Genomic DNA, 12,406 nt, shown 5'->3' with positions numbered 1-12,406 from the left:
CTTATTGTTGGCATGAGTGATCGAACTTGGGCTCTTCTGAGAACTTCTTCATTTGATGTGTGCGCGGTCCATGATATTTTTAACATTCTCCTGTAGAACCGTAATTCAGTTGTTTCTAGTCTCTTCTCCATTGCTGAAGAAATGGTCCAGCATTCACTTCCATAAGTCAGGATAGAATAAATGTAGCACTGCAGTATTCTGTTTTTTGTGTACGTGCTCATCTTTCTGTCTGTTAATATAGTCTTCATTTTTTGGAAAGCTTCTTTTGGCATTGCTATTCTGTATTTGATATCTGTGTCGCACCTGCCATTACTTTTTATTAAGCTGCTAAGATATTTGAATTTGTTGACTTGTTTGATGTTTGTATTTCCGATCTTGATCACACATTGTGGGATGTTTGTCTTTCTGGAGATGACCATGCTTTCTGTCTTCTTGATGTTGATTGAGAGGCCTCTGTGATTATTTTCTGCTGCCACTATAGTAAGTAGTTCTTGAAGTTTTGTTTCTGAGTCAGCTATTAGTACGATGCCATCAGCATATCTGATGTTATTTATATTATGACCTCCAATTGTGAATCCTTTGATGTCTTTGATACTTCTCAAGATATTTTCACTATACAGGTTGAATAAGTCAGGTGAAAAGACACAACCTTGCCTGACTCCTCTCATGATATTCACATACTCACTCACTTCTCCTTCTATTCTGATGGATGCTGTCTGGTCCCAGTATAAGTTTCTTAAGAAATGTATATCTTTCCCATCTATGTCAAGATCTTGAAGCATTTCTGGAAGATCTTGCTGTCTGACAATGTCAAAAACTGTTGTATAGTCAATGAAACATAGGTAGATGTCTTTTTGTACCTGGATGGCTCGTTCACAGATCATCCGTAGCATGAAAACAGTACAAGCTGGATAATAAAGAAAAAAGAAGTGTTGGGGAAACCCAACACAGTGACATAATCTTTTGATGCTTTATAACCTGTTGGTGATTTTGCTTCCTCTGTAATCATTGTTCATCTTGGAGTACAACGCCAATATCAGGCGGTTTCATCTATAATTGTAGGCCTTCACGGGACTTAAATTTAACTTGGTGAACTCATCAACAAACTCAGCAGTTGTTTCCTTGTCTGCTGACTGTTTTTCACCCCACGCTGCATGAAATTGTATGCCTTGAAATGCTGAAACCACCCCCCCCCAACTGTAACCACACTCATAACCCAGTTCTAATTCTTCAGGAAATAATTTCACTTGTTCCGTCACCATCTCTCCTGACAGTTCTACACTTTTGCTGACGCGGCGTTTAAACCACTTTATGAGAACTTTATCTAGTTGTGAACATCTTCCATCTTTCGTCGTTTTCCTGATGCACGTCTTGTTTTTGGATTCACTGTCAGCAAAGAACTGGATCAATTTTTCTTTTTGTTCCTTTATATCATAAACTGTGGAAGAGCCAATGTTATACAAATTGCATATGCTTTTCGCGCACCACTGTCGTTTTTGTTTAGAACTTCAACCTTGTGTTGTGTAGGTAACAAATGGTGTTTGCGCTTTATACCACAAGAAGCATTTCCTTTCTTCTATGAAGTCGTGACTGGGGCTAGGTGGACACAGGTTGTAAAAATACATGCAGAATAACACAGGAACGACTTCTTTCAAAGACTGTGCCAACGTTGATTCTGCTAATGGCAACACAGGAAATCTGAAATTAGGCTGGCGAAAATTATGTCTGAACCAACGGTGGAACCGGATTACTGATTGCCGGATCTGAGGTGGCCGACCTGTATTGGAGCTATTGCACCAAGGATGGTGGGGAGGGCTTTATAGATAAGGCTTTCCCCACCACGGAACACATCTACAAAGAGTGCTGTCGCAGGAAAGAAGCATCCATCAAGAACCCACAGCGTCCAGGTCATGCTCTCTTCTATAGGAAGAGGGGGAGATCCAAAATGACAGGAGAAGACAGGAGGGGGAGGATGGAGCCAAGAGCTGGACAGTTGTTGGCAGAAGGGATATGAGAGGATCATGGGACGGGAGGCCTAGGGAGAAAGAAAGGGGGAGGGAGGAAGCCCAGAGGATGGGCAATAATGGATGGGGTACGAGGGGGAGGTGGGGTGTTAACGCAAGATGGAGAAGTCAATGTTCATGCCATCAGGTTGGAGGCTTCGAGACGGAATATAAGGTGTTGTTCCTCCAACCTGAGTGTGGCTTCATCTTGACAGTATGAGGAGGCCGTGGATAGACATATCAGAATGGGAATGGTATGTGGAATTGAAATGTGTGACCACTGGGAGATCCTGCTTTCTCTGGCGGACAGAGCGTAGGTGTTCAGCGAAACGGTCTCCCAGTCTGTGTCAGGTCTTGCCGATATATAGAAAGCCACACTGGGAGCACCAGACGCAGTATATCACCCCAGCCGACTCACAGGTGTCGCTTCACCTGGAAGGACTGTCTGGGGCCCTGAATGGTGGTAAGGGAGGAATTGTAAAGGCATGTGTAGCACTTGTTCTGCTTACACGGATAAGTGCCGGGTGGGAGATCGGTGGGGAGGGATGGCGGGGGGGGAACGAATGGACAAGGGAGTCGCGTAGGGAGCGATCCCTGCGGAAAGCGGGGAGGGGAGGGAAAGATGTGCTTAGTGGTGGGATCCCCCCTCCCCCTCCCACTTTCAAATCTCTTACCAGCTCTTCTTTCAGTTAGTCCTGACGAAGGGTCTCGGCCCAAAACGTCGACTGTACCTCTTCCTATAGTTGCTGCCTGGCCTGCTGCGTTCACCAGCAACTTTTATGTGTGTTGCTTGAAATTCCAGCATCTGCAGATTTCCTCATTTTTGCATGCTCTCTTCTCACTGCTGCCATCAGGAAGAGGGTATAGGAGCCTTGGGACCCACACCACTGGGCTCAGGAACGGTAATTACCCCTCAACCATCAGACTGTTGAACTTCATTCACCTCGACACTGAACTGATTCCACAACCTATGGACTCAGTTTCAGCACTCTGTAACCTGTGTTCTCAATACTTATTATTTATATATTATTATTATTATTTTCTTTTTCTTGCATTTGCACAATTTGTTGTCTTTTGCAAGTTGTTTGTCCGTCTTTCTTGTGCAGTCCTTCATTGATTCTGTTGTGGTTCTTTGTATTTAGTGTGAATGCCTGTGAGAAAGTGAATCTCAAGCAGGTATATGGTGACATATCTGAACTTCGATAATAAATTCACTTTGAACTTTGAAACCGTTCATAATTATGTCTATTTTATTTTATACAGAGAGCAGCAAGACCACCCAGTGTACCGCACAGGCTGTGTTCATTTTTAAATCACCCAGAATCTCTCACCTTAAAGGTACTATCTCTTTATTCTTGATTATATTACAATATAAACATAGTTCCTTCTCTTAAAAGCCATACAAGAATATTGAACAGATTTTAAAAGTGGTCTAAAAACTTTACCATTTTATGTATTTTCATGTACTAACTGATAACTTGCCACCAAATGACAGTCCTTGTTTCTACATTTAACACATTCCTAATGAGGGGAATGAAGGAAAGCAAACATCCGTTAAATTAGAGGGTGCCACAGCAGCGTAAGAGGCAGCGGAATGCTTTACAGCATGCTAGTCCTGGAAGCATGGTGTATTTGCGGTTTGCGTTCAGAACTTTCTTGATGCAAATGACACATTTCACTGTATGTTTCAATGTACATGATAAATAAATCAAATCTTTAATCTCTTTAAAGAATACCATATAGTAAAATGGAACTCACAGAAGGGGCTTCCCCCCCACCTTACCCTCCAGATGCATTGATTGCAGGTGTGATCCAGTTTAGTGGGTACCATCCATTGACTACAGCTTGCCCCAGAGGAGGTTCGTCAGAATGATCCCAGGAATGAAAGGGTTAATGTATGAGAAGCGTTTGATGGCTCTGGCTGTACTCACTGGAGTTTAGAAGAATGAGGGGAAATCTCATTGAAACCTATCCAACACTGAAAGGCCCAGATAGAATGGATGTGGAGAGGATGTTTACGATAGTGGGGGAGTCTAGGACCAAAGGGTACAGCCTCAGTATACATCCTTTCAGTACAGCATTGAGGAGACATTTAACCATATAACAATTACAGCACAGAAACAGGCCATCTTGGCCCTTCTAGTCTGTGCCAAACTCTTACTCTCACATGTATTTTTAGAGAGAGTGTGGTGAATCTGGAATTTATTGCCGTGGAGGCCAAGTCATAAGGTATATTTAAAGCTGAGGTTGATATGTTCTTGGTTAGTGAGGTCATCAAACGTTCCAGGGAGAAGGCAGGAGAATGGGGTTGAGAAAAATAATAAATCAGCCACGATGGAACAGATGGACGGAGTGGCCTAATTCTGCTTCTATGTCTTGTGGACTTCCTTTTGGTTTGGGAGATGAGCACTGACAGCATGATCCCCACTGAGAAAGCTGGTGCGCTCTACCTTGCTATTATTCTTGCCACTAGTTCCCAATTATTGGATATTGTTCAGGACTAGGAGCTGCTTACTGAAGGAGCTTCTCCTCCTTTGGCAAGTCCAATGCTAGAGAATAACTTGAGAGGTGACTGTTATATCTGCAATGAGCTGTGTGGATAGTGTCAGCAGTGCCTTCAAATTCTGTCTTCATTGTATTTATTTATTGAGATCCAGCATGGCATAGGCCCTTCCGGCCCTTTGAGCCTTGCTGCTTAGCAACCCCAATTTAGCCCCAACTCAATCACGGGCCAGCTTACAATGACCAGCTAACCTACCGGTATGTCTTTGAGCTGTGAGGGTAACCCTGAGCACCCAGGGAACACCCTACTGATTACTAAACCTAATATGGCCAGTAACTCCCCTCTCTGTTCCCAGAGCTATCCCTATGAGCTGGAATGTGGAATATGTTTTGCATCATTTGCTGTAGGGTGCTCCGTTCTCATCCTCCTCTGTGCCTAGTATCCCCAGGCTGCGTTTCTACAAGAGAAGAACTGGACCCAAGTATCCCTAGCCTTTGAGATCAGACTGGATCAAACATCTCTTATAGGCAGCGTATTGTAAAGGAATGGATTGAATGAAATATTGGAAAACTAGCAATATATTTTTTGTACTTATAATTATACTGTTTTTTTTTGCCAAACAGATGCAGGTCAGGTAAGCCAACCAAGACAGAGCTCACCTTTCTCAGCCAAGATATCTCCACTTCTTCCTGCTGTAAATTATGCTGTGGCAGAAGGTCTGAGATCTGCTGGCATTCAGAAGGCTCCACGTAACAAATTGGTTGAAGACCACCTCAACAAGTACTTTATAATGACGCCAGACGTGCCTCCAAATTCCTGCCAGATGGGCAGGAAGGCAGAGTGTAGCCTTTCACCTGTTGCCAATGCCACAATGTGTGATGGGGAGCCACCTATTCCCGGAAACTGCCAGGAATCAGCCGTCTCCCAACTTTCTCCCTACCTTAGTGACCCTGCAAGCTACATACTGTCTGTGTCAGCAGTTTTGGAACTTCAGGCAAAATGCCTCAAGCTGTGTCAGAAGTCCGGCGCCAAGGTTGTGAGCCCTACTCATGCATCAGTGCCTGCGCCCAACAAGGCTGCAATCCCCTTGGAGAACACAAAGGTGGAAGAACAAAATCCCACGAGCTCCCTCGTGGAGAGTACGTTTCCTCATTCTGGCTTGAAGATGAGGGCAATTGCACAGAAGCAAACAAAGCCACCCGTTAGAGGGCTATGTTCAAGTGTCAGAAGAGCTGGTAAGACTTTCAACAGAAGTACCAGTACAATGAAAATTAAAAGTGATTGCGTGTCCATTAGAGTGTCGAGCAGACTGGCCGCCAAAGTGGACAAGCCAGCTTCGGACGGTGGCGGCAACCAGACTGCATCTTTGAGTGTCTGCCAGTTGACCAGGTCACGGTCTGCTTGCGGTAACAAAAGAGCTCTTGCGGAGGTAGCGAAAGGTAAGTCCGCAGAACAGCCTGCCTCTCCCGAAGTGAAGGCAAAGAGAATGAAAGCTACCAAGGTGCTTTGTAAGACGGGTTCTGACCGAAGGGCAAAGGCAAAGAAAGCTGCCGGTGACTGCTGGGAGGAAAAGCTGAGCCAGCAGCATAGTGAAACAGGTAAGGAGGTTTTTGGATTGTTTCTTTGCTCCCCACCACTGCCAAAAGTGGTACTGGTGTATCTTGGCATGACCTTACTGCTGGCAGATAGATGTTATTGCTGGTAGATTTTGGCATGATGTTACTCCTGGTAGATCTTGGCATAAGGTTATTGTCAGTAGCTCTTGGCACGACGTTACTGCTGGTAGATGTAGGCATGACAGTGATACTGGTAGACCTTTGGCATGACATTACATTCTGGTTACAGTTTTAGGAAGATGACTCTTGTATTAACATTTAACTTGGAACAGTCTTTTAGGGTAGCCACAGGAGTACAGATGTTTCTATATGTACACACACACACACACACACACACACACACACCCCTCCCTCCAAATGTGGCTCAGCAGTTGCCCTTAAACTGTGAGTTTAAATTCAACTCTTGTGTTTTAAATACAAAATATCCAGTCTAACTTTTTAGTGCTCTCCTTCAACTGAGGTGTTAAATAGTCAAAGTCAACTTTATTGTCATCCACATGAATACATGTGTGCACAGGTGCAATGCAAAACTTGCGGTGCAATCATCGGTACAGAGCATCATATAAGTAGCAGTCACAAGAAAAATATAATTAAAGATAAATTATACACAATTTTTACAAGAAAGAACACAAGTTGAACAAAAAAAAAATCATTTTAGTGCAAAGGATCATGGTGTTGAGTCCTGTCAGCTGGGTATTGTTGGATCCTAATGCTTTTGTGATCTGAAGTTTCTTTGGAAGTCAGGAATGAGGCATAGAACCTGTTGCTTGTGGCTATTTTATTAAAAGTTTTACAAGTGCAAAGAAGAAGAAGAAATGTCAAGAGAAACAAAGGAAAGGGCAGACTAAAAAGTAATTGTGGTCTTCTCATATCAGACTGGAGATAGCAGTTGACTAATGAACTAGCCAGATTCAAGTAATGCCACTGAAACCAAGGAGCTTCCGGTAAAATACAGAGGCAGCTTCTCTGCAATTACTGGAAAATCCACTGAACAATTTCATATATATATAAGTGATTTAAAAAAATAGAAGCAAGCATAGGATAGCATAGAAAGAAAAATACAAGAAAATATAACAATTCTACAGCCCAATCCAACAGTATTAAAACTCCTCTGACATTGCAAAGGGCTACAGTGATTCCTTGAGTGTCCTGGCCAATGTCTATCCCATAATAAATACAGATTGTTTCCTCACTGTCACTTTCTGGTTTGAGTAAGCTTGCGGAATGCATATCGGCTGCTGCTGTTCCGAAAGTTGCCAGATGATAAAACGGCCAGGTTCTGCTGGTGTCTGTTAATGATATGAAAAATCTGATCTGATAGCTTCTTGGTCTCTTTGGCTGAACCTTTGAAGGATGTAGGGTAGGGTAATTGTTTGAAGGTGATGGGGAAACTTTGGAGTGTGCTGTTTGGAAATGGGAGGGGAACATGGTGAAACATATCCATGTTGTCACATCAAACAGCACAAAACTGGGCCCTTCGATTCACCACATTCGTGACGACTATGTCCGTCTAAACACATTTCCGTGCATTAAATCCATATCCTTCTATGCCTTGCCTGTTTGTGTTTGCTGTCTAACTGCCTCTTAAATGTAGTAAAATGAGTTATGAGAGCATTAAGTTCCATGCCGCCAGGTTCAAGTATAGTTATTACCCTTCAACCACCAAGCTCCTGAACCAGCTTGGACAACTTCACTCACCACAACTGATTCCCCAACATGAGGACTCACGTTCTCAGTGTTTACCCATTCATTCACCCAATCTGTTTGTTTATTTATTAAGTGTTTGTATTTGTACAGCTTGTCTTCTTTTGCACATTGGTTGCTCGTCAGACTTTGTAGTTTTTCATTGATTCTATATTTCCTTGTTCCGCTGTGAGTGCCTGCAAGAAAGTGAATCTCAGGTATGTACGTACTTGGATAACAAATTTACTTTGAACTTTAATTGTATCCGATTCCACCAGCACTTTTGATAGCATATTCCAGCTATCAACCACTCTCTGTTTAAAATTTTAAAAAATCTTGTCCCTCGGGTTCCTTAAGCTTAAAACTATGCCATGTTGTTAAAGATTAGCTTTCTTTGTCACAAGTACATTGAAACATACAGTGAAGTATGTTATTTGCGTCAACGACCATGACAGCGTAAAGATGTGCCAGAGGTAGTCGACAAGTGTCGCTATGCTTCTGGTGGCTAATATAGCATGGCCACAACTCACTAACCTGAAACCCTACACCTTTGAAATGTGGGAGGGAAGTGGAGCACCCGGAGCAAAGCCAGAAGGTTCCCGGGGAAAATGTACAAAGTCCTTACGCACAGTGGTAGAAATTGAGTGCCAATCACTGATGCTGGAAAGCATTACTCTAACCTCTACGCTACTATGCCACCCCTACTGCAAAAAAGATTTTCGAAGTTATTATCAAACTACATGCAGTTTACATCACCATATACTACCCTGACATTCATTTACTTGCAGGCATTCATAGTAGAACAAAAAAAAAGCAATAGAATCAATGAGAAACTACACACAGATTGACATACAACCAATGTGCAAAGGAAGAAAATCAGTGTAAATAAAAAGAATAATAATACTGAGAAGATGAGTTGTAGAGCCCTCGAAAGTGAGTACACAGGTTGTAGAATCTTGATTAGTAAGAGTATTAAAGGTTACAGGCAGAAGACACGAGAAAGGGGTGGAGGGGGATGATAAGTCAGCAATGATAGAATGGTGGTGCAGACTTGATGGGCCAAGTGGCCTTGTCGTGATCCTATATCTTGTGGTATTTTGGAATCAGTTCAGTTAAGACAAGGGAAGTTATCCATGCTGGTTTAGGGGCCTGATGGAAGGGTATTTTAGTTGCTTGGACAGCCAAGCAATGGAACTGATGCTCCTTCTCTCTCTTCTGCTTCAAGAATTCTGTCGGTATAATTAGGTGGCATGCAATTGTGAATGACTTCTTTAAACCATGTTACTTTGTGTTACAGGGGTGAACACAGAGCAGATTTCCTGGAACTCTGTAGAAGGCGAGTCTGCTGATAACGCATCAGCCTCCCTGTATCCTCTGTGCTTGGTCATAAGCCCAAACGAAACACAGACAAAGAAGTGTTCAGATGAGGGAAATGGTGACTACTCACAGAAGGATACTGAAAACAATGTTTTGGAAACAGACGCACTGAATATTCTTGCCGACCTTGCAATTAGCTCAGCCATCGCAGCACTACCAAAATATAAACAGAAACGATCTGTGTCATTGCATATGGTATGTGGCAAGGATGCGTCCAAAAAGACAGGTTCCGTTAGGAATAACAGGCGATCAAATTGTTCTGTTGATGTACGTGCAAAGAGCAGTGCTTGTTTGCCTGGCACAGAACTGAGTGGACCAGAAGGCCACCAGAAAGGAGGTAGAGAACACTCCAAAAGTCCACTTGTGTCTGAGAGTTTAAGATACCATTCAGATGCCACGTTGGCTTTTCCCAGCCAAGAAGCATTGGAGGTTCCCAAACCTACAGCCCAGGTACACGAGGAGGTGGCTCCCGGGTCTTCAACTGTTCCGTGCGGCTCACATTTCTTGGATGACCACTCGTACTCTCGGCCACCGAGGGACAGGGAGAACGTGTACCTGGCGGTCACTAACCCAGTGTTGTCGGAGAAGGAGGACGTAGTTTATCAGTCTATGTCAGTGACTGTGGAGAGCGAGAAGGGGCAGCCCACCACATTTGAGCATCAGGGCTGGACTCACCCTGAGGCTTCCTCCAGAGACGAGGAGAGAAGCTATGAGGAAGGGACGTTAGTTGGAAGAGTTTTGCCTTTCAGGCGCGAAGACAGTTGTTGGACCAACAATCCTGCCCCAGATCCACAGAAGGAAAATGATGCAATAGCGAAGCATCCACAGGTACCTGACGATAAGCTCACAGATCCGGTACAGGGCAGGGGTGATGAAGCTTTCCAGCAGTCTCGTTATGTGCATGAGGAAAAGGACACTGTGAAGGTGACATTTCAATGGAACGGGCCATATCTGTACCAGTGGGACAGCAAGTACACCAATGATCCACTGGAGAAATCTGTGAATCGGGCCCTTCATGGGTAAGTTGCTAAAAGCTTTGGAAACGAGGATGCTGAAAAATGGTGCTGGATTCTGTGCTTATCTCTTTTTAACATTGGGGCGCCACGGTAAAGTAGTGGTTAGCGTAATCCTATTACAGCTCGGGGCATCAGATTTCAGAGTTCAGTTCTGGCATCCTCTGTAAGACAGTCTGTACGTTCTTCCAGTGAGGGCATGGGTTTCCTTCGGGTGTTCTGGTTTCCTCCCACAGTCCAGAAATGTTCCGGTTAGTAAGTTATTTGGTCATTGTAAACATCCTGTGATTAGTGTAGGGTTAAATAGGTGGGTCCCTGGGCGGCACAACTCGTTAGGCCAGAAGGGTCTGTTCTGTGCCTTCTCGCTAGATAAATAAATATTTATTTTATTTATTTCCTTGCTAAGTGTTATTTCATAGATTTGGAGATGCCTGATAAAGTGTTTTCATTTTACATTACAGATTTGTGCATGAAACGGCGTGTAATTAGTATATTGGAAATATTTATAGAATGCGTATAGACGTGGCACATGTTCCTGTCCACAGTTATATTTCTTTCCAGGAAGCAGTATGTTTCAGCTCTTTCAAGTGGACATTGGAAAGATCATGTGTAGTGCAGTGGCAGCCCCCATTCATTTCAGAGCCTTCCTGTCTGATATAGTAATTCTCGATCTACTAACTGATGTGAAATGGGTCAGGGACCCCCTCCGATGGCTCATTTGTCCGATATCCCTGCAGGAGACTGCTCAGTCATTCTGATGCCCCATTGCCAATATCCAACTTAGCCGTCTATATCTCCTTGCAAGTGGATGCAGACATAATGTTAGCCGGCTGCTCTGGTTGGACTTCCACTGCTCAGCTGCGTCGATTAGATTAGTTTTATTTGTCAAATGTACATCAAATCATACGGTGAAATGCTTTGTTTGCATCAGCGACCGCAGCCTGAATACGTGCTGAGGGCAGCCTGCGAACGTGGCCCTGCTTCCAGCACCAACCTAGCATGCCCACAGCCCACTACCCCTAACCTGTTCCTCTTTGGAGTGTGGGAGGAAACTGGAGCACCTGGAGAAAACCCACCCCATTACACAGAGAATGTATAAGCTGCTTATGGACAGCGACAGGAATTGAAGCCGTGAAATGTTACGCTAGCCGCTACACTACCTTGCCTACCGTTGGTGACTGTGCAGAGGATGTTTGGTGTCCTTTTACTCACCTGGCTGCAAAAGCAGAGCCGGTTGATGGAGGTACGACAGAGACCAGCTAAGGATAGCGGAATAGACGTCCTGGGCTAAAAACCATTTTTAAAAAGTGCAGATGCTGAAAATCTGAAATAAAAGCAGGAAGTGCTTAAAAACATTCAGCAGGTCTGGCAGCATCTGTGGCAGGGGCAACGGTTTCAGGTCCGAGATTCTTGGTTAGAACTTCTGTTAGATTTCCCACCCTAATAAAGCCTGATTGTGCAGAATTTGTGTTTGTAAAGTGATTTCTTTCAATGACTTTTATTCTAGGCTTTGGGATCCCACCATCCAGGAGACCATGAAAGATGTGAAGCTTATCCTTCATATGTGGATTGGGCTTTTTTATACCAAGTCTAGTATGATGCTGCAGAATTCCATAAGGCATGTACAGGAATGCACTGATTCCCCAGAGGCAGAGGGAGCAGGTGATCTGCACAGCAGCGAGTCAGCTGTGGTTCAGGACCCCACCCTGGATGAAAATGACTCTGAGCCTGCCGTTTCAGTACAACAGCAAGCACCGGGAATATCCGAGTCGTCCGTAATTAAGAGGATCGAGAAGAATTCGAGCCTCAGCACTTCCTGTGACTGCAGCACACCAGTTTGTGGGGAGGCACTCCCCGGCGCCAGTCCCTGCTCAGAGGAAGAGGGCAGAGAGGGTGACAGCAATGAAACTGTGTCAGAGTCAGCAACAACACAGACTTGCAGGGGAGACCTGGTAGAGACTGCGAAGAGCTTTGCCGAGGATGTGAGTATTACTACCGGTTACGTCTTTGTTTTCAGTTTCAGCTTCAGATCCATTTGCTTATCGCGTGTACGTGGAAATGTTCAGTGAAATCCGTTATTCACGCGAACAGCAAACACAACCCAAGGATGTCCTGGGGGCAGCCCGCAAGTGTCGCCACACGTTCCAGTGCCGACAGAGCACGCCCACAGTGTTCAGCAGAACAACACAAGCAGCAGTGACAACAACAAAA

The 12,406-nt window shown here is 44.2% G+C and overlaps 1 protein-coding gene across 3 annotated transcripts in view; it reads left to right on the top strand.

Annotated features, from left to right (window-relative positions):
• Nucleotides 1–12,406, top strand: part of LOC134359441 (protein TASOR 2-like) — a 148,343-nt gene that overhangs the window by 80,822 nt on the left and 55,115 nt on the right. For all 3 annotated transcript variants that reach the window (XM_063072681.1, XM_063072683.1, XM_063072682.1), the window contains 4 exons: nucleotides 3,267–3,341; nucleotides 5,130–6,104; nucleotides 9,103–10,201; nucleotides 11,703–12,177. In XM_063072681.1, coding sequence (XP_062928751.1) covers nucleotides 3,267–3,341; nucleotides 5,130–6,104; nucleotides 9,103–10,201; nucleotides 11,703–12,177 — 2,624 coding nt within the window. The remainder of the gene's footprint in view (nucleotides 1–3,266; nucleotides 3,342–5,129; nucleotides 6,105–9,102; nucleotides 10,202–11,702; nucleotides 12,178–12,406) is intronic.

The sequence above is a fragment of the Mobula hypostoma genome, chromosome 20 (genome assembly GCF_963921235.1).
Source record: "Mobula hypostoma chromosome 20, sMobHyp1.1, whole genome shotgun sequence".
NCBI lineage: Eukaryota > Metazoa > Chordata > Chondrichthyes > Myliobatiformes > Myliobatidae > Mobula > Mobula hypostoma.
The sequence above is the reverse complement of the archived record's forward strand: the minus strand, read 5'-3'. Positions and strand labels throughout refer to the sequence as shown.